Source organism: Puntigrus tetrazona, chromosome 21, assembly GCF_018831695.1.
Source record: "Puntigrus tetrazona isolate hp1 chromosome 21, ASM1883169v1, whole genome shotgun sequence".
Lineage (NCBI taxonomy): Eukaryota > Metazoa > Chordata > Actinopteri > Cypriniformes > Cyprinidae > Puntigrus > Puntigrus tetrazona.
The window spans coordinates 10,732,716-10,755,319 of NC_056719.1; the positions used below are offsets into that span (position 1 = coordinate 10,732,716).

At 39.1% G+C, this 22,604-nt stretch overlaps 3 protein-coding genes across 4 annotated transcripts; 1 reads left to right on the forward strand and 2 right to left on the reverse strand.

Annotated features, from left to right (window-relative positions):
• Positions 1-306: 306 nt before the first annotated feature.
• On the reverse strand, positions 307-1,866 carry fabp6 (fatty acid binding protein 6, ileal (gastrotropin)). Its single transcript, XM_043220988.1, has 4 exons — positions 1,712-1,866; positions 723-898; positions 531-620; positions 307-446 (listed from the first exon to the last, which is right to left on the reverse strand). The coding sequence occupies exons 1-4, from the start codon at positions 1,776-1,778 to the stop codon at positions 384-386; spliced, it is 396 nt and encodes a 131-aa protein (XP_043076923.1). The 5' UTR covers positions 1,779-1,866; the 3' UTR covers positions 307-383.
• Positions 1,867-3,076: 1,210 nt separating this feature from the next.
• pwwp2a (PWWP domain containing 2A) lies at positions 3,077-15,183 on the forward strand. Of its 2 annotated transcripts, XM_043220985.1 has the most exons (3): positions 3,077-5,810; positions 9,036-10,996; positions 14,189-15,183. In XM_043220985.1, the coding sequence occupies exons 1-2, from the start codon at positions 4,753-4,755 to the stop codon at positions 10,975-10,977; spliced, it is 3,000 nt and encodes a 999-aa protein (XP_043076920.1). In that variant the 5' UTR covers positions 3,077-4,752; the 3' UTR covers positions 10,978-10,996; positions 14,189-15,183. The 2 variants fall into 2 exon arrangements, with proteins under 2 accessions (XP_043076920.1, XP_043076919.1); XM_043220984.1 differs by lacking the exon at positions 14,189-15,183 and having other exon boundaries at positions 3,082-5,810; positions 9,036-13,779.
• An 81-nt stretch (positions 15,184-15,264) lies between these two features.
• ttc1 (tetratricopeptide repeat domain 1) lies at positions 15,265-21,964 on the reverse strand. Its single transcript, XM_043220986.1, has 8 exons — positions 21,891-21,964; positions 20,850-21,356; positions 20,692-20,752; positions 19,787-19,899; positions 19,333-19,369; positions 19,023-19,171; positions 17,772-17,826; positions 15,265-15,730 (listed from the first exon to the last, which is right to left on the reverse strand). Exons 2-8 carry the CDS (start codon positions 21,330-21,332, stop codon positions 15,594-15,596), a joined length of 1,035 nt encoding a protein of 344 aa, XP_043076921.1. The 5' UTR covers positions 21,333-21,356; positions 21,891-21,964; the 3' UTR covers positions 15,265-15,593.
• Between the last annotated feature and the right edge of the window lie 640 nt (positions 21,965-22,604).

Sequence of the window (22,604 nt, forward strand, 5' to 3'; positions counted from 1 at the left end):
TCCATTTTAGTTGTTGCTTAAAATTCCCTAATTTTAAAAAGGGTACCATGATAAATCAAACCTCCATCTGCTTTTTTTGTCATCATGAGTGTTTTAAAAAAAAAAAAGAGCGCTTTTGTCTTTGTTAGCGACTGGCCTGCAGGATTGAAGCGAGGACTGCCCTCCAGTGGTGACCGGGCAGCCAGCAATCATTCTAATCCGATTAGATGTTTTATCTCCTTATAATGTGACGTTATTGAATGCTCATTTCATCATTGAATCACTTTATGCATTAGCAGGATGAAACGGAAAGATCAGGAAACATTGTTCAGTTTAGCTCGTCCACTTTATTCAAGTAAATGAGAGGTCAGAGCAGAACAGGGTCATTTATCTCAATAATGCAGTTAGATCTTCTTGCTCGTACGTACAAAAACAACTGGACCGCTAGCACCAGTGGCTGTGGAGGTCTGTAAAGCAAATCAAAAGCACTTCAGCTACTTTACAAGCATCGAAACCCATTTCATTTCAAAACAAATATCATGATATCTCACCTCCACCAGCTTTCCGCCGCTGATCTCAGATGTGTGGTGGTACTTGGGGAAACTTATGGCCAGCTTGCCCCCTTCCATGGAGACTGTGCCCTAGTGAGGACAAGCAAGAGTGACGTTTTATCACACGCATACTAGCCTTCTTTAAGAAGTCAAAGTCATGGTAGCTTCAGTCTGATCTCTGAAAGTTCCTACCTTAAATTTCTTCCCTCCAACAGTCTCCATGTCACTCTCTTTGCCAACGATGAACTTGTTGGTCACAACGTGGTTATTTGGGTAGTACTGGATCCATGAGAAATCATCTCCGTTCTGGATGACCTCCGTCACAAGCTTGAAGTCGCGGCCCTTTGAGATGACATCATCAGGGATACCTGAAGTGTACGGGACCAAAGCAGAATGATTTCTGAGGGATCAAGTGATACTAAAGACTGGAGTAATGGCTGCTTACAATTCGGTTGTGCCATTATAAAATGTAACAAAATAGAATGAAGTTATTATTGTCTGTATTACTGTTTTTACTTTACTTTGATCAAAGAAATGCTGCCTTGGTGAGGATAAAGAGAATTGCTTCAGAACATAAAATCCTTATTATTTCATTTTTTCCTTTTTCTTTTGTTTTTACCAGATTTAGATGTTGAAATGTGTCTTTTTGAAAATAAAGATTCCAAATGGGAATTTTTGCAGCAATGCCATAAAAATCCTATCGGGCTTCCCAAAGAACCTTTCGTTTAACTTTTTTTTTTCGGCGTGAACAAATTTTCCACTATTAAGAGTCATTTGAGCAATGGAAAAGCTCCATGAATATTAAAGGTTTATAGTGGAACCATTTTTTAGATTTTTAAGGCATGCTCGCAAATGAGATGCAAACACACCAGAACATGTAGGACAACATTTTCTTGTCCAAAGCAATTTATAGTACAAGGACGGTCTAAACTAGAGCAACCTGGGATTAAGTTCATGGAAGTGCAGCCAGAAATTCTCAAGATATAAATCATCTTTTCAAGTTTGAAATACAAACTCTTCGAAGACTTTTCTTTTCTTTGCGCAAAGAACATTTTGGTATTAACCTTTTTATGGGTGTTAAATATTCTGCAAGGAAGCAATAATGCCAATGAATTTTTAGATGTGCGGCCTTCCATCATCAACATAGCATAAAATCAGTTGTTTGAAAAGTTGCAGCTTACCAATCAGTTTGCAGAACTCTTCATATCCGTCCTGAGATTCGGTTTCCCACTTTCCGTTGAAAGCCATGGTTTGGGGCGTTGACTGTCGAGCAGAGAGGAAGAGCAAGCTGAGAACCGAAGTACTGTTGGGTGAAGTTTCCTGCTCTTATATACCCTAGCCATCTTCAACTCTGCCTCTTTTTTTCATGACATTATGGGCGCACCATCACCATAACCAAGCCGTAAACTTTTATGAAGGCCTCACAAAAGCACAAGTCATCAAGTGCATGACCGCACGGCTGGTTACCTGGGTAGCAACGATGTACCGTACACGAGCAATGAAGGATAATCATTCATGCTTAAAATCTTCTCCAATACAATATGCACTGTGACACAATATTGGGTATAATGGAAATAGCACTAGCCATCTATGGACAATATTCATGACAACCAGATGATTAATGGGAGTAATATAGCAATATCTCCCATTTGTGCAGACTACCGTAATGAACCAGCTACAAGGTTTTAGATCGCAGCTGTCGAGCCTGAAGCTTGCAGTACCGAAGGCCATCTGCCTTGACCTTGCTTTAGAAAGGATAGAGAGCTCTTTATGCCAGACTGAACTGTATGTTCCAGTAGATAGCGATTCATACTCAAGCTAATCTTTCATACATCTAAAAAGAACTTAACTCTGAGAGAAAAAAAAAATCAGGATATGCTATTCTGTGCTTCGACGTTTCTATCTCGAAACTGTAATTTCGGAAAATTCCACTTTCTTCCGTAAAACACAGAAGATATTTTGAATGGAAGCCAAAAAAGGGCTCCAGTGTCGTCTGGTTCTTGATGTTATTTAAAATATTGAAGTAGTAGAAAGCCATGCAGGTTTGGAGGCACGTGATGGTGAGTAAATGATGAAAATGTAAATGTTTTGTCTAGAGTCTTCTTAAAACGAATCGATTAAGAGAGAAACTGTCTGTAAGTTTAAAAGGAGGGAAAGCTGTGCCACAGGCCAATGCCCTTCAGCGCATAAACCTCTAACAGTTTCTCACAGAATACAGCTTTCATTGCATCATCTCTCTTGCCCTTGGCCTTACGCTTTCTTTCTTTTCTTTTTTTTCTAAATTCTTGTGTGTAGATTTACAGATAAATTTCAGCTTCAAAGATCTCTACCTCACACGAATCTAGCGGAATGATGAGCTGAAAAGAGATGAAAGCAGGATCAGAACAGGATGGGCTCTTTTTTTTTTCCCCACTTCCAGAGCTAGCTGCAAGCTCCCACCTCTGAAAGCACACATTGATTCTCGGGGAACAGGCAACTTCTGAAGCATCAAAAGGTCATTTTACGACGAGATATTATTATCAGTGAAGTTGAGGACTATCATAAGATAGTGCTGCAAGGAAAATTTTTCTTCAATTTTTGAAAAGAGCCTGTAGCTACAATAGCATAATACAGCGTAAAAATAGTTTTGCGCTAACTGCCGTTTCAAACAAAACATATTTTATTGCCCTCTGCTGAATGGATTAGGAAGGCTATTATATTAGCAAACCGCTGCTTACTAAATGACGCAAACAGAGCTCCCTGAAGAGTGCGTTCATATTGTATGATTGCAAAACACTCGTTAAACTGTGTCCTTCACAATATAGTCACCAAAAGAAGAGTTTAATGAATGAAAGCCACATAGTGAAACATAAACTTTTATTATACCACCATTCTTTTTCAAACGTCTCTGGATCTGACAATAAATGTGTCATGTCGAAAGATTATATGGTGTCAAATTACTTTTGCAAAGAAATCCGATTGCCTTCGTGAAATCAGAACATTTACCGGTTCGTTTAAGGCCTGGTTTCACAGTTTTCACAAGTCAGGACTAGGCAGGATATTTTTATTAACGTGCCTTTTTATCACTGGTGTGCATTTTGAGACAAAACAGAGGCACTGATATATTTTAAAATCAGTCAATGCCAGTTTCTTTCAGTTAAAACAGCTCAGACTTACACTTTAGTCTGTGACTAGGCTTAAACCTTGTCTGTGAAACCTGGGGTAACCTTTTTTCGTACCTGAAAGCTTAAGCCCTAATGAAAATGTGCCGCACGTACTTTCATTTTCAGAGAAATTTAAACCAAGTGTGGACAAATATTAATAAAGTCCACTTTAGAGGAGTTCATTCGCTGTAGTGAAGCTTTCTCTTCACGGAAAAGAGGAAAGGTGAAAGGTCAGTGCACTGATGATCAGTAGGTCGTTGGCTATACAATGACATGTAGCCGCTGATTAAGACGAGCTTATCAAATATGCAAAAGACTTCTGAAAGCTAGATGGAATTGGTGCACATTAAAATTTTATGAATCAATATCACTCTTTATCTCATTAAATAGCTAGGCTACATTTTATACAAGTGAAATTATCCATTAACCACATGGTTCATAGTTCATCACTCTATATGAATCATTCTGAATAAAACACATTTATTAAAATGTGAACGAAACAAAAATTCTGAGATTTTTTTCAGATGACATTGCGACATTGAGGGAATACTAGCCTATAGTATTCATATTTTGAAATAGTTTTTATGTAATTTTGGTTTTCATTTTATTATTTGTTTTACGTTTTAGTACATTTGTAATAGTTTTTAGTGTAATAATTCAACTTAATAAATCACTTATGAAAGTAAACATTTATTTTGTTATTGTTTTTAACCCATTAATATTTATTTACTTTCATTTCAACTTTCATTTCAAGATTTAGTTGAAAATGACAACATAGCTGCTAAAAACGTTTACGACGATAAAAAATGGACCACACCAACAAACCTTGACGTAAATATACAACTCAACATCGCCCCTGGTGGCGCCAAAGTTGTACCTTCATAATAAAGTATATTGACATAATAGAAGCCAATCACAATAGAGTTTCAAGGGATTTCCTTTGAACGGCAAGAACATAAGCCAACTAACGAAAACCGCACGTTGAATCAGCCAATGAGAAGTGTCAGTAGTTGTAAGTGGGCGGGATCTTATCTTATCAGGAGGACAGGGCCAAGTAGTAGTTGCAAAGCGGAAAGAAAATGGCGGCCGTGGCTGCGGAGCCAGGAGCTGCTGCGGCATCAACAACAGCGGGGGACGGGGTGGACTACGAACCCGAGCCAGGAGAGCATGTGGTCGACCTAGAGGCCCGCTCCGTCCCGGAAATGGAGCTTTGTCACCGACCCGAGGATGTGGATGCAGTTCAGGAATGCAGCCAGGTCCAAATGGAAATCAGAAGGCCGGACCTTCAAGCCGCGGGAAAAGCCCTCTCTGCCCATGCGGACGGAGAGCGCACCGAGACGGGGGGGTCCTGGGGCCGCCTGAGCACAGCCGAGCAGCCCGTGCTCATGGACTACAGGTGCACAGATTACAAGGAATCCTTCTCGCCGAAGGTGGAGGCTGCAAACGAGGTCAGTGCTCTCGAATCCAGCCCCTGCCTTCTGCTCCCCAGCTCCATCTCAGACTCCCAGCCCTCTGTGGTCTACTTGCATTCCCTTCCCGCTAAGGTTCCGTCGGAGCCCAAAACCGGACTGTCTCTGGCTGTCGAATACGACTCCAACCCCGCGTCGAGCCATCCTGCCGATCTGGAGTGTGAACTCATAGGCTTCACGCAGCCGGACCCCGAGCCCGCGACCGATGCTCCCGGGTCGGAGCTCAAAACTCACGAGGATGCTTTCCATGTCATCCCGCACCCCTCAGAGCACCCGGACTCCCTGTCCGCCGCGGAGGAGACCTCGCTGGGAGAATCGGTGGGTCAGAGCTGCATGAGTGACTTTTCTACAGTTTCCAGTAAAGACTCTCCCGAACTTGCAGCGGCGGTGGATCGGTCGTCGCTCATCTCAGCAGCGGAGGCGGAGGAAGTGCGCTCGCATCCTCTTCATCAGCAGAGCTTCAAAACGGACCTTAGTGAACCCGACAGTGAGTCGGTGGAGTCGAAAGACCCGGTTCTGTGTCCGGCGGAGCCCGGCGTCGTCGAGCGGCTGATGCTCGGCTCCGAGGTTCTTGTCACGCTGGATCACATCATCGACGATGCGCTGGTGGTGTCGTTTCGCTTGGGCGAGAAGATCTTCTCCGGGGTACTCATGGACCTTTCGAAAAGGTAATAAAGAAATTGCAGCTGTACATCCAGCATACTTCCCAAAGTTGCCTTTCGTTTGCTTTCAGAAAGGTAAACGGCGTCTTCACCATTACACATTATTATTTTATAATATATAAATTATTTTATTAGTTAATAGTACAAACTGTCACTGTAGTTAGAAGGATCCTATAAAAAGTAAGCTATTAATGGTACTGTCTTTTTATTGCTTTCCTATTTTTATTTTTCAATGTTGTATTGTATGATATTATGAAAGGTAAACAGTTGTTTTGGCCGGTGTGACCGGGCCACAGTCTTTTCATTTTTTTTTTTAAATAACATTTTAACAAGCTGTGTAAATGGTGACATGCAACAGATTAATTTTCCAAAATAATTCAAGCCAGAAAAAAGAGATTACACAAGAATAAACATAAATATTGATGTCTGTCATTACTGGACGCTGCTGTCACTACTTGAATTTTCATGTCACCCATATGTAACTAGGTATTACGTAGATCATAACCGGGGGGAAAACAGTGATATGCTGGTGATTAACACCCTACAAACTGCTCCCACAGTTTGTCTGTCTCAACACCCTCGTTCACACATTTTTCTCTGGGTGTCGGGGATGAATCATAGCAGAGCCCAATTTATAGTGGGATCTCCAGTCTCTCAGTTCAATTCTCACTTGAGATAAGTCGACATGAAACATTCTTGTGAAGTTGTTGTATAGGGAATGTGTCCTGAAGAACCTGTGTGGCAACATTGTTAGGAAGTGATTGCATCACCTGGAAATGACACATTTCTCAATGCTGATGAACCATAAAAGCCGTTCAAGGATTGAAATGATGCTGTTAACATATTCCAGAGATGCCCATCATCTTTATCCTAACACCAGTCACATACATGACACCAGTGACATACGAACCCCTTGAGTGATAAATATTTATGTGAAGAATGCTCTTAGATTTTGTTAATATTTGAGTTCAGTTCGATGATAAATTTGCATGTTTACGGTTTTCTGAGGTCAGTTAATGGTCACATGGTATGCAAGTAAATAATCCATTTAACTATTTAAACTTACTTTTTAGTTGCGATAGTATCTTAAGTCCACATTAGTGTTTTAACAACCCAGTCAAACCTAATGATAATATATATTAAACTTTTTTTAATTCTAAATGTAAGGAAGATTGTTTTGAACTGTTACAGTTATATTGTAAAGTAAAATGTTTATTAGTAATTCTAGTAATGATAACTTACTCCAAGTTGCAATACTAATATTTATGTCCTAAATTCGCTCTCGAAAGCCCAAACCCTGCAGTCTTCTTTTCTCAAAAATATTGGAAAGCTTGGGAATTTGTAATGTACATCTAATGCATATTCAATTTCCATTTGCATTTTAAAGTCTATACCAAGCTATTCTGAGACTCTAAACCCAATCACTTTTTAAATATTACCAGTTTCTTACTGTACTTCCTCTCACAAACCCGCCAGTTCTTAGCAGTCGCCCATTTAGAAAACCCTGACATGGGCTGAAAAGCCTGAAATGGCCTGTTTTTCTTTTCTTTTTTTCCCCCCCTATAAACTGTGGGATAAGTTACAATCATGTTCATGTCACAGATGCTGCCGTTTAAGTTTAACTTAAACTTAAGTCTTAGTATTACTTTAAGGCCCACAGCATTGGTGTTTTGAGTTTAAAATGTTAATGATGAAATGTGTTACAGCTCTGAATCTCAAACAGAAGCAAAAAGATGTTCTTAATTGACAAAGTGTCACTAGCTCAGCTAATTTTGTGCTTCCTGTAAGGCATCTGAGAGGGTGAAAAACTTAAGCTTCCTTTCGTCAATTTCCATTTTATCTTTAATGGGTTAGTGTAATTGCCAATGGTTTGAAATTGTGACAAGTTGGACGAGGTGATGGATGGATAGATGGATATTCATTGTATAATTGGTTAAAAGCAGCTAACATCCTGGGTGTGGAATAATTTCCTTTTGAAGGTCCTACTGTTCCTCTGTGACGTAACAGCCGCAGTACACAGAGTGAACTTGAAACAGTCAGTGTCACGGTGTTGAAGTGGTTTGCCAGACATGCTGTCCAGTTTATTTTTAGCTTCTGCTCTAAAGGGCTATCTTCATTTGCATTTTTTAACATTAGATCATTCCCAGTTTCTGGATGAAATGTCTAATGGGATTGTCAGATCACTCCCTCTTTAAGTGCTAGCTACTGCAAGTTAGTGTATTCGTCTGCCACTTAAAAGATCACAAACCCAACCCTTTTTTATGGGACATTATTTTCAGGGCACGCTTATTCTACAGGATGATATGGAAAATAGATTTGAAATGCATTTACTGATTATGAAAATCGTGAATATGATTTTGACACAAACAAGTGTCGGTATATTGCATGCATTTTTGTGTGCTTATTAAAGCTAAAGCTGGATCAGTGTGTCCAAAGGTGTCAGTTCACTTCTGAAATGAGCTGGTGGGTAGTTAATACTTTACAGAATATAAATGATTGTAGAGTTAGTTCTTCTTGACCCACATTGGATAAACAATGAAAATTGTAAACAGGGTGATTGCTACAGACAATGGTTCTTTCAGGCCTAAGTGTCTGTTTTTGACATCCAAGAACGTTTTAGTATGATGTTTTGTTAGCAATGTTGTTTTTTGCTTTGGATTTCTAATATCATGTTTTGGGCCAAACAAGATCAGCTTTCAGACAAAGTAGGAATGGTTTTTATTAGGTAGGAATGGCTGTTCTTCTTCCTTTTGTAGAGGGATATATTCTATTATAATGTAATAAAATATATTACAATAAAAGTACACTAGCAAAAAAGCTATAATTTTGAAAACTGAAGCCATCACAGACCTTTTTAGCCTATAATGTATTTCAGTTAGCTGAAGTGGCATTTTATCCTAACATGCATTTTCTTTGTTGTATGGGACTGTATTATTGTTGCTGAAATAATCTGTATGCTGCTCTGTCAGTTAATCATCCTTCCTATCTCATGAATACAAACATGACAGAATTATATTTTAAATAAAAACAGAGCAATAATGCGACTGATGCAAAATATTGCCTGCTTCAAGACTTCACAGTAATCCTTCAGTTGTATGATAAAACAAACAAATGTGCTGAAAAAATTTATTTTGCATACAAGTAATATACTTTTTTTTTTATGAGGAAACAAGGATTAGACATCTACAAGTTTAATCTTAGTGTCTTTGTTTCTCTTCTTCTGTACCTCAGGTTTGGACCTTATGGGATTCCTATAACCGTGTTCCCCAAGAGAGAGTATAAGGACAAACCAGAATCTATGCAGCTAAAGACGGAAGCATTCCAGTCAGAGACAGATAAGGGTGTCACTCAAGGACCTAGTGATGCCCCCATTAAGGACCCTGTGGATGCTCTAGATGCCCCATTGAAGGACACTGCTGAGACTTCTGCAGCTCCCCAGCCCTGTCCCAACCCTCAACCTAACCCATGGACCTCAAAACCACCTCCTTTGTTTCAGGAGGGGGCCCCTTATCCACCACCACTGTTCATCAGGGACACCTACAACCAGTCGTTACCTCAGCCTCTACCACGGAAAATCAAGCGACCCAAGCGTAGGCTGTATAGAGAGGAGCCAACTTCTATAATGAATGCCATCAAGCTCCGACCAAGACAAGTTCTGTGCGATAAATGTAAAGGGGCTGTGGTGCAAGGGGACAAGCGTGAGACGCGCAGAGGCCCCATTTCAGACTGCCGAAGTGACGATGCCAAAAGACGGCGTAATGACAGCACAGCGGCAGCTGCTGGTAAGCGGCCCCGTAGTGATACACGTTCTGACGAGAAGGGCCGTGGTACTGATGGGCCCAAACGGCAGGGTTCAGCTGTACGGGTGACGACGGCTACTGCCTCTTCTCTGGGTCATAGTCAGGTCAAAGGTGCAGCTGCAGGGAACAAAATGGTGAAGGGGGTGTCTACTACAACTACATCCTCAGCCAACTCTCGAGTGCAGCTCAATGCCAAAAAAGTGCTTCAGAGCAAAAACGTTGACCACTCCAAAGCACGAGAGGTGCTGAAGATGGCCAAGGCTCAGAGAAGACAGAGAGAGTCAGTCACAGGCAGTAGCGGGAACACCAAGGCCATAACCAGGGCAGCTGCCCTCCAGGAAGCCCACCAAAAGGTCCACTTCACCAGGCGACTGCAGCAGATCAGTGGAGGAGGTCCAGGTTCCAACCCCCTGCCACCCAGGATGCGCATCAAGCCCCAAAGGTACCGTAATGAAGAGAACGATTCTTCCTCATGTAAGCCGCCTTGCTTGGAGAAAGTGCCGGGAGGGGGCCGTTTACCGTTGCCTAAACCAGCCGTGCCCCGCTGCACCTCCACACGCTCCTCCTCCTCCTCCTCCTCCTGCTCTGCAAGCCAAGTCGCCACAGCTGTAGAGCCCCAGAGGCCAGACAAAGCAATCGAGTCCCTGCTCAGCCAGGCCCAACCCGAGCCCCTCCCAGCCCCGGAATACAGGGAACCCCAAGCTGAGCCAGAGGAACAGGAGGGGCGGGAGGAAAAGCGGGAGACGCGTGGGAGCAAGGCTGGTAACCTAGTGGTCTACATGACCCTTAACCCCAGCCATACCGACTCCTCTAGTACCTCCATGTGCAGCATCGATAGTGCAGATGACTTAAAGTCATCAAACTCTGAGTGTAGCTCTACCGAAACGTTTGACTTCCCCCCTCCTGGTGATTTGCGATCGGCCCCTGCCCCTGGCACATCCTCCGCTTTTGCCTCTGCATCTCCCTCTGCTCCTAAGGACGAAAAAAAGCGCAGTAAATCCCTCAAAGCTGCCGTCTTTTCCAAAAACGTAACCAAGTGCGTTGCCCTGGATGGCAGGACAATTTGTGTAGGGGACATTGTTTGGGCCAAAATCCTTGGCTTCCCTTGGTGGCCCGCCCGCATCCTAGCCATCACAGTGAGTCGCAAAGATAATGGGCTCTTAGTCAGGCAGGAGGCCCGGGTCTCTTGGTTTGGGTCACCCACCACTTCCTTCCTGGCCATTACTCAACTTGCCCCATTTCTAGAAAACTTCCAGTCTCGCTTTGACAAGAAGAGAAAGGGCCTGTATCGTAAAGCCATCACTGAGGCCGCCAAGGCTGCCAAGCAGCTCACACCTGAGGTCCGAGCCTTGCTAACTCAGTTTGAGACGTGAGGTGGTGTGCCTTGGTAAGGTAGGCAAAACAGGCACTCGAGTTGGCCCTGTACCCCTTCTGACACCTCTCAAACTTTGCTGTACCCAGTCAGCTTCCAGAGTGAAATCCAGAAAAGGCAACCAGGACTAATTTATTTTCATTGAGAAAGGGAGAGAAGGGAATTGAATTGAGTAAATGAAAGCAAACGGTTCTCATGTTAAGTATCTAGTTCGCCCCTAAGTAACCAGTCTTTTGATCTTGTCATATCATCATACGGTATACCGAAAACGGATGATGGAGACTTCTTGGAAAAGGTGTTATGGGTTTTGAGTGGTAATGATATTTGTTTGCCTTGAACTTAGTTGTTCTTGGTCAATATGTGCCGTCGAAGGTCCTTGTAAAACATGAAAAGAGTGGGGGTTTTTTGAGCTTGATTAGCTTTTGCCTGAAAACGTAGGCATGTGTGAAAACTTCAGCTTGAACCCATTCTCAAACCAACTAAATGGTGTCCGGTTGACTGCTACTTAGTCTGGATCCCTAATTTAGCACAGCTAATGCTTCCTTTTGGATGACCAGAGAAAGTGTTATAGGTTCGGATTCCTGCTGCATTTTCTATCACTACAGTGTTTCTAGACGTCAGAGTCTTTGTCCAATCTCCCTTACATGAACTCAAGTCTTGGATTTCACTTATGCCATCCTTGAATTGTTTTCCTTTATCATAGAAGTTGTGTAACAAAGTTGACCCTGCTGGGTAGTGCCTCGCTCAGGTAGAAAAAGGGACTTAATTGGTGCTGATCTTTCTCAGACGTTCTGAGACGACTAATCCAAGCGCAGTGATCTGAGCAGACGGCTGTTGATCTGGGCGTGGCTCTTGGCCAGCCTTGGCTTTGCAGCCAGTCGCGCTGCTGTTACGGGGGGAGGTGCCTGTAAGCCGAAGTCACCTCAAGTGCCACTGTGAGGAGAGCACAGCGACTCTGTAAACACAGAGAGTACCACCTCAGACACGAAGAAACATGCCAGCCTATCTGTGCGTCCTCTTTCCCCACCCCTCGCAGCTACAACATCTGCTTCCCAAGCTCATTCCTCCCTAATCTACTTGCCCTGTTCACAGCTTCTTGTTCTTTTCCTCCACTTGTTTTGCTCCCTCCTGCCGTTGTCATATGTTTGCGTCTTAGACTGCTTTTTATATGTCTGATTATGGCGAAAATGTTCCTGTTCCTCAGCCAACCCGCTGGCCACCCCGACTTCGTTTTTTGCATGAATTTGGGAGTGCATACGTGTTTAATGGATTACTGAGCATCTTTTGTATGGCTCCATATGTCTGTCCAGTTTAGGCATATCACATCAAGAGGCAAACCTAAGTTTTGATGTAGCTGCAGTGGAATGCAAAACTCTTTTTAAATGAGTTCCATTAAGTAACTCAATGAAAACACTCATCAACTGCGGTGTCCCGCTGCAAAGCGGGACATTGGAGCACAAGGCAGCAGTTCTCATATGTGTGAATATGTTCGTCATAATTTTGGGCCTCTGGCTGGTTTAGTTGTTCAGTGCTTTGTTCTGACTCCAGTATTCATTGTCTCTCATCTGAAATGTTTTGCTAAGGATTATTGTGTTTTAAATTTATTTGTTGTGCCTGAACTTTATTTTCTGTCATTTCACTATTTGCAAAATAGGGCTGAAGGTCTTGTATGTAAAGTGTTCAAAATGTATTTTGCCTGACTGAATTGAAGATGAATGGTCTGGATCTTTTCAATGCTGAGAACCAGTGATTTTATTTGTGTGGAAGAGCATTATCTCTTTTTTTTTTTTATTTTATTTTTTTTAATTTCATGTCTGTAATCATGTCCTTGCATTGCATATCCATTAGCATCTTAAACTGTCCAGTTATCTTTACACATCTTGAGAAGGGACATACTGTAAGAGATCTTGGTCTTTCCACATATGACTTTAGCAGGTAGAGATCGTTGACTTGAGGAGAAAAAAAACAATGCTTGGTAGACCACACTGACTGACTGACGGAGGTTTGTGTAAAGGAGTAAATCGGTATTTATTTTGGTGGTTGGCTTTGTTTCATTTCAGCATCTTATTTTTTACTTTTATTATTTCTATCTGTTTGCAGGTCAGAGAATGCTGTAAAACCATTGAAAAAAAGTAACAGTTGAAGATATTGTGTACATGTTTTCTGATGTTTTAAGAGTATATAAATAAACTGTGAACTTCAAGAATTTTATCTAGTCGTCATTATTTTTCGTATTTTATCATTTTAATACCATTTCTCACTTCAAAGCATATTTTTCTCAGGTGTAGCATAATGCACAACCCTGTTTTGGGAAAAGCTGTTTTTCCATGCGTTTCAAAAAAAAAGTAAAAATTAACTTTATGACAGCCCAACCATAGTGACCGTTGTCTGTCATTTCACAATGATCTAAAGTGGAACAGATTTTCATACCTGCAAACAGATGAGAAAACCATAGGGCAGACTGAACCAAAAGTGTCAGACTGTAAATAAACACTATATAGTAAATTATTAAGCTACACAGGGTTGTCATAAATAGTTTTAGTGATTTAACATTTCGGTGGATCTCTGCTGTGTGAGTTTGTCTTCATGCTGTCAACGTTCACGTTTTCTTGGCTTGTAAAGATTTGACATTACAATGGAAAAACAGCTGTGCGTGACACGAAACTTTAAGGGAAAGAGCATTAATTCTGCGTTTGATTTGCTTTGAATGTACATCGAAGAAACATCAATTGTTGAAAGGAAATTGGATGTTTTGCCTCATATGAGAAAATATTCATCTGCAAATTGAAAATGTCAGGAAAAATAACATGCTCACTTTTTGAAACTCATTTATTTCCAGAGACTGTGAAATTTTGTGAACTAAATCTTCTATCCAATAATGTCAGTTAGGGACCAGGGAGCAATTCAATATTTTTTCATAGATGGAATCAGAATAAACACAAACTTTAGTGTTATATTCCGTTACTTTAAGTGCCATGGCTCACTATACCAACGCTGCAAGAAGCAGATTTTCTGTTATATAAAATGACTGTAATAATCTGAAAAGTGAATTAATGTCTATTTTTAGCCGTTGGTGCCAAAATGTAGGTTAGAATGGATAATTTCAACTTTAAAGATCTTAGCATTAACTCTCAAAGAGTGCATAGTTTCTTTTTTTAATATTTATAATGATGAAGTCTGACATTCTGTTGTTTTTTTTCCCCCTTCTCCAGTGCTGCAACTCTGAAGGGCTGCTGATTGGTCCATTGCCCAAAGCGCTGCAATTGGTCAAGAGCCAGTCAGATGAGAGGAGCCATCCACATTTGGAAAAGCAGGTGTAACGGAGAAATTATTTTTATTTAAGAAAAGAATTATATATTTATAACAATGAATTACAGACTCTCCACCTATTTCCCGATCCGTCATGCTGAAATGAGTTTTTCAAACCAGATTTTTTCCTTTTTTGTTTAAAAGCATGTGAAAGGACACTTGCGAATACTGAACAGCACAGGGGAGTTACGGCCATTGTGGATTGTAGGTGGAGATCCAGCACACGTTAAAGCAGGGTTTTAAGTGTTTGTTTGTAACGAAAGAGATAACTTATAAAATTAAAAAAAAAAAAATATTTGATGTAAAAAATGCAATAAATAAATATTGCATGTGCTATGCTTCACAGTACAATTGAAGATGATTGGGTCTTATTGTGCTTTTGGTCTTGGATAAAATCCCACATCTGTGCTCCTTTATATTGAGAAATTCTGAGCCTTAATACAGTCTAGACTGTTCTTGAAGAGAGCTTGAAGTTTTCCACTCTTGTGGCACACCACACGTTCAATGATCAATGCAATCTGTACAGCGTTACAAATCGCTCCGACCCACTAATTGACTTTTTTGTGCTCCCCTCCGTTTCTAAATGATTTTCATACACAAGTCGAAGACGACGGCGAGAACGCATTTTTTTCTATCTCTCAGTCTTTGCTTCAAGGTTTTCCTGTTAGCGCCATTCATTGCACACGCTCAACCTGAGGCCTGTAAAAAGGGAATTTAGAGCGAGAGAGAAACGCTCAGCCGTTCAGTCTCACTGTTGTACATACGTGCGTTTCAGTACAATCGGAGAGTTCTCCCGACTATACATATGAAGATGGTGGTCGTGGGCGTAAATTTGTTTTATTATTGTATTAAATGTATATCTCTATGAAATTAAATCTGTTTTTTTGCCTTGTACCGAGCTGCGCGTTGTGTGTATTCTTCAGTAATAAATCATGCTGTAGTAATTACATCCAAGAAACGACACAACGGACAATGAGGATAGGATCTTATCCGCTGGTTTAATGTGAACGCAGGTAATGGTGATGAATGCCCATTATGTCATTGCTCGTGATCAACAGTCTGGATCACTGACACCAGCTTCACAGCAAATGTAACATCCCGGCATGCCAAAACACTGAATATCTATATAACACAGGCTTACAAGTTCCCCAAAAACCACTTGACATGAGCGGATAATTCTATCGGTCGATGAAAAACCAGCTTTTTTTACTTGTATTAATGAATTAGTGCATACGACTGAATAGTCAGAGAGTGAGAGTGACACTTGAATGGGGAAGTTCACACTCTATAAAAAGACACCCGGAGTAGCTATCTGTTGTTGTTGTTGGGATTCTGAACAAAATTAATGGAGTAGGATCCTGTGTTGGTGTCTTGGTTGACCTGGAAGTTGGAGGTGGAGAGACCGAAGGGTCGCAGAATCATGTTGCCCAAGTCCTTCAGCTTACCTGAGAAGACAAAGAGATGGCAAATAAATGATCTGCCAATAAGAAAGCTATGAATACAGAAGTGGCCTTAAACAGGTACTGATCAAGACTGCGTTCATCTGATAAAAACAGAAATATTACTTCCGTAATGGCGAAACTGAATTTTCAGCAGCCATTTAATTCTTAAGTAAAAACATGTTCTTACGTGTTGATTTTGATCGATTTAATGAATTCTTGATTTTAAGCATGGCTTTAGGTAGCGGTTTCCACGATTAAAATGAAAATATACCGTAAACAAAATTGCATTAACAGCTAAAAGCTGATCTAAATGTTCACCCCCCCCTACATTAAAATACGTTTAATCATTTAAAATGTCAAGTGTGACATATGACTCTACGTCAATAACGAACGTTGTTATAACTGCAATCAATTTAAGCTTTATAATAAAGTGCGTAAATACGTGAGTATGGCACTGCTTTCGTAGGCTAAGCTTTAAATGCAACACTCAATTCAGTGTAATATGCAAGTCCGAAAAAAGACTGAAGAGTCCAAAGGTGTGAAGTGATTGTGGTGAGCTTTGTCTCTGACTGGACTGCAGCGAGATCAATACGAAGCGTTGATCAGACACACCCTGACTGTGAACTGCAGGAAATTCAGCCGTTACCTCAAACTGGAAATCTGATACTTAGAGGAAACATTTATTAATCATACCCTGAAACACACAATACCGGCGTGTGCTCTGAGAAAGCGCAGCAACATTTAACCAGTAATGTAAAATCCAGACAAAACTACAAACCAGCGCTTCACTACTAGAGAAACAAACAGATGTGAATTCTCTATATTATTAATATCCATGCCAACTTGTTAATGCTTCGTTGTTTGAAAACCGAAATATAAACCGGCGTCGTTTTGAATGATTTCTGCTTTTTGACATAGAAATAAAATAATCCTCAGACATTAGGATTAAGTTTATAACTATGCTTTATTATTCTGTCACTTAATGTTATTGTTATTTATTATCATTCTGATTTTTGACAGTAAAATCATTAGAAATAAGAATGAAAATAACAGAAAAAGCATACGACAAAGTGGAGTTTAAAAAAAACGGCCATTTGTTTCTTGGCTGTGCTTTTGTTTTCAGAATTGAATGTACTTTTTATTATGAAGCTTTTTGTTTTTTTACTAAAATAAAAAAGGGTCAGCGAAAAAAGTATGGCCGACCATCAGACAGCCACAAGCCTTTGTCTCGATGCAGTGCAATTTATGGTCTAGTGGAAATGAAAAATTCAGGAAGACTGCATTAGATATGATTTATGCAACAAGGGCTTTTTTTTCAATCCAAGGTTCTTCAGTTTGAAAGGCCTCTTTGAAACGTACTAATTAATGGATCAGACTAGAACTTTCTAAGAGCAGTACGCTTAATAGCAACCGTGTGTCTTTCATCTAGACAACCTTCAAAATTAAAAGCACTGTTGCGCCGGAGCACTCGCTTCTGCTAAATAACAATGTAATCATATTTACTAATATATTGAGGGGGATTTTACGTGCGCTTTTATGTGCTGAAGTATTTAGAATATTGTGATTACCAAACCAAACGCTGTCATTTTAAAAGTCTGTCTCGCTGCATGTTTTTCACCGAGTGGAAAGCGCCGCTAATTTGCATGCAGCATAAAATAGCAGCGAGGATGAATGGTGTTTTTAAAGCAGCTTGCTCTTCACAAACTTTGTTTAGTCTCTGCAAGCGGTTGAATGTACATTTGGGAACGCAATGTGCGTGCCGGGTTCAAAAAAAGTTTGTTGCATTTCACCAATATAATACAAACATAACAGTTTGAGTATTTGAGAAGAATATAAGAGGTCATTTTTTGTATTCTAACTTCTAGTGTTAACCAAACTAGTGTTTCTAGTGTTTTTTTATTTTCTTAGCAGCGCAAACAGTTTTTAGTCTGGAGGTCTCTGATGTAGCGGCAGAAGATGTTTTATATTAAAATGTAATGTCATATCACAATTGTAATATGAGCCAAAATAATCACACTTTTTTGTAAGAAAAACGCGATCGTACTCATCATCTCTTCTTTCAGCTTCTCGTTTCGCTCCTCGATTTGCCGTGGCAATCGCTGTGAAGGAGAAACAGAAAGAGACGTTTTGAGACTTAGAAGGATACAGGGTGTCTTGACAACGAAATCTTTCTTTTTTTAAGTTTCAGTATCAGTATCAATTTCATGCATTAGATCATGGATACGCTCAAGCTTAAATGGGCATCAGAAGGCTCTCGGATTTCAATGAAAATATCCTAATTCGTGTCCTGAAGATGAATGAAGGTCTTGAGGGTTTGGAATGACATGAGGGCGAGTAATTAATGACAGAATTGACATCTTTGGGTGAACTATGACTCTAATGATAATCATGTAGAGCAGTGGCTCTCAAGAAAGGCCCTAGGCCCACTAGGGGGCCTCAGCAGACATACAAGTGAGCATCAAGGTGACTTAAAATGAATGAAAATAAGACAAAAACAGGCTTTAAAATTAGATTTTTTTTACTTTAAAGAACCAGGATCCTTGTGATTCTGGAAACTTGATGTATGAAGAAAGACTAGTCTTAAAATTTTCTTAAGGTTTAAATTAAGTTTTTTTAGACATGGAAAAGTCCAGGGTAATTTTTTATGAAGAATATATTCCAGTGCTATCAAACGCTTAATTGCAATTAACCGTATCCAAAATAAAACTTTACATAATATGTGTGTGTGTGTACTGTGTATATATATATATATATATATATATATATATATATATATATATATATATATATATATATATATATATATATATATATATATATATATATGTTTTTTTATTAAAAAATTTTTTTAACTTTACATGTATATAATTGTATTCTTATAATTTATATTAATATTTAATATATAAGCGTAACATTTTACTTAAATATATGCATGCATGTGTTTGTATTTATAAATACAAACTAAATATACACAGTATATACACTCATATTTTATGTAAACAAACTTATTTTGAATGTGATTAATTACTTGACAGCACTAACAAACATACATTTGGAAAAAAATAAAAATAATAATAATATATATATATATATATATATATATATATATATATATATATACACATACACAGTACATAAACATATAGTATGTATTTAAAAAATATATATTTTGAAAGCGATGCTAACACTGAAGTAAAATAGTAAAATCACCGGTTAAAAAGAGCAGGAACCCTAATATTTAGTCGAGAGTAACTAGCAGTGTTGTTGTGGAGAGGAAAACACTGAGAACACCCACCATACAGGCCTCTCTAGCTGCAGGGATGCCCGGGTCTTTCTCCAACACACTTTTATAGTCCTCTAGAGCTTCATCAAGCTTGTCTGTCTTCTCGTAGAGTTCTGCTCTCCTCAGAATGGCACGGACATAATTTGGATTTAGTTCTATGGCTGTGGAAGACAAGACAATACACATTGTGTCATGGCAGTTCAAACATCAAACTTCATTTCCACAGGAAAAGGAAATTAAGATATACATCACAAACACAACAATAAAAACAGTGTGTTGTAAGTCGTGTACATTTTCTAGATACAGAACACAATATTCTTACCTTTAGAGCAGTCACTAATAGCGCTGTCTTTTTTATCCTGGCAGATGAAATTATGAATAAAGTTATTATGCAAAACTATGAATAAATAAAGGAATATTTGGATAGTCATGCACAAAAAAAAAAAAAAATCTATTTTGAGCACTCAAAGTAATTTGATAGCATCAAATGTTATTACATTGGACTGGTTCCAATATAATTATAAAATGCTAAATCATCAAGTCACGGATTATTTTTATAATCGTATGCATAAATTATGCAATATCTACATGGTGTACTACAGTAAGCAAGCATCATGTGTCTTCAGAGAACATTTAAACAAACTATAGTCCATAGTGACCAAAAATGCACACATACAGTATACAGTATACATATACATACACACACACACACACACACACACACAAATATATACACATACACATTCTGTATGTGCACAAAACACTGAAAAGTTCACCTGATGCAGGCGTGCAGCAGCTCGATTAGAGAAGAGTATGGATCTCTCTTTACCGAAGCACACAGGACACACTTTCAGAGCGGACGTGTAAGACTCTTCAGCCTCGGCATGCTCTGCAAACAACGACATGTCAGAAACTCAGTCACAAGCACAACCTGAAATCTATCATTTCTATGATACCGCCTCAAACATTAGGGATAGTTTAGCTTAAAATGAAATGCATGTCACAATATATCTTTTGTGATCCCAAGAAAATATATATGGGTATTTGCTGTTGCACATAATATTTGTGATGACTCTTCAAGCACGTATTTTTTCATTTTGATCACATCAAAATACCAGAAAAGTTCTAAATATTAACTACATACAAAGTTATATTAAAATCAGGTTGTTTTTCACAAATTTTCCTAATATAATGTGCAATTATTTACATTTTGGTGTGCCATCATAAGTAGTGCTTGAAGATTCTGCTCACAACAACTGCTTTTATTATACAGTAAAAACTGTGAAATTGTATTATAATTTCAAATAAAACTTTAATATATTTCAAAATGCAATTTATTACTGTAAAAACTTTTATTTTTCTACAAATATTTTTGTAGAAACCATGATGCACTTTAAAAGAACAGGATTTATTTGAAATGAAAATCTGTTTTAATATTATAAAAATGTTTACTCCCACATTTGATTGATTTAATGCCTACTTCCTGAAATAAAAAAAAAAAAAAAAACGGACTGACCCTAAAATGTTTAAACAGCGGTGTATAGTGCACAAACAATCTACATTAAGTTTTAATATTGGTTTTGTTTTGTTTCTTGTCTATTATCGAGCTTGAAAGATGTGGCTATAAAGTGTCAGAGTCCAAAAAAGAGCTGTGTAAAATTCTTAATAATAAAAAAAATACCTCCACTCTTAAATTGTGTGTTGCCCTTCTCCTTCAGCTGTAAACTCTCCTTTCTTCTGCTCTGTAGTTAAAAAAAAAGACAATACGGTGTGAAACATGATACTGCCAGAACTGTAGTTTTCAAAGGACGTGAAAAAGAATAACTGGATAACGCTCACCTCTTTCTCTTCCTCCGTCAGGTCTTTCTCCAGCTCACGCAGGTATTCCTCATCAAACTCGTTCTCCTTGACCGCCTCCTCTTTGAATTCTGAATCCGAGTCGCCCTCTCTCTGCTCGTCGCTCTCCACAAACTTCTCCCATTTCTCCTGTTCCTCGTCATTGTCTTTCTCGGGATCCAGGTCTGTTGTTAATGAGTCGTGTCTCTTTTCCGAGCTGTCCGCGTGCCCTTCAGAATCCTCTTCTGACGTGTTATCCAAACACAACCGGTCAGTGCCATCCACGTTTTCTAGTTTCTCATTTTCTGTCCTGTCGTCTGACACCAGCTCTCTGTGCTCTCTCTCTGTGTGTCCATCTTCTTCAGGTAACATGTCCTCACAGTCATAGAAACGGTCTTCCTCGGGGTCTGTGGTGGTTTCTCTGGTCTCTGACACTTTTAAGGTGTCAGCCATGGCAGCTGAGAGCGTCTCAGACTCTATCTCCATCTGGAGTTGCGCTTTCACCACAACCTAAGTAAAGTAAATGTAAATGATCTCAAGTCCAATTTACCTCCAACTCTCCAAAAAAGGATAACATGATCATACATTTAGGCTATATGAATAAAATGACGGTATGCCTTTATATTTCGGTATGAAATATGTCTAAAACACACACGGTTTGTACAACTAATCGTACATAAATATTAAAACAATGTTGGTTTTGACTCGTCCTACTGTCATAAACATGTCATGCTTATTTTAGACTCGACGTACCTCGTAACACACTTAATGTACACTAAAATGTTTCTGCAGGCATGAATTAATAAAAAGAGAAATCACAACTATGGAATGTAGTAGCTTGCGTTAGCAATTCAGATAAAAAAATATCAGTCAACACTATTAGCACATGTGTTAAAAGGACAGATTTCTCTTAATCAGCTGTGCCACTGGCAAGAACGAATGCGTTATTTTAAAAGTTTAATTTTCATTTGCATTGGTATTTACAAGCAGTATGAAAAATATACTTTAAACGCTACATACTGGATAAAAACAATAACTCAATACCTGTTCCTCGCCTTCTAGAAATGAGCCATAACGTCTCTTCCGGTTAATCACTCACTGCGTGACGCAAGGGTAGAAGAGGATTCTGGGATATGTAGTAGGAGTTCGTATTTGCTTACTAGAATACGTATTTGTGTATATCTTTCTGGTAAAGTCAGTCAATTACTATTCACTACTGAATGTTTTTAAATATTGGAATACAATTACATGTAAATGGACTAACAATTAAGTTAATTAAATTTTATGATTTTTTTTTTTAAATTTCATTAAATCATATAAGCCAAAATGGCACAGTAGGTAAAGGGAGACACTGGCTACAATTACTGATTGAATGTTTTTTTTACATAACAGGAGACAACTAAATATAAAAGTCATCATGGTGTAAATGATCTTAGTTAGCACAAGGAAAATCCACATGGAATCTCCACAAAATTATTGAATGATCACTTACGTTATATAGGTACCATCCTCCTTCTTGATCAAGCTGGTGAGACCAACTCGGGACATATAAAAGGAATATTATTTATGCTTTCACAAAAATGATGTTTGCATTTAACATTGGGCATATAAAGCTTTTATCAGCGCTCCAACGCCAGTCTAAACAAACACTGCCCCACCGTGCACACTTTAGTATTTTGGCCACAATGGAAATGTTTTGTACAGGACGTATTGTTTATTGTTTGAGCGGTTAGCATGCAGGGCTTTGTTTTTGACATG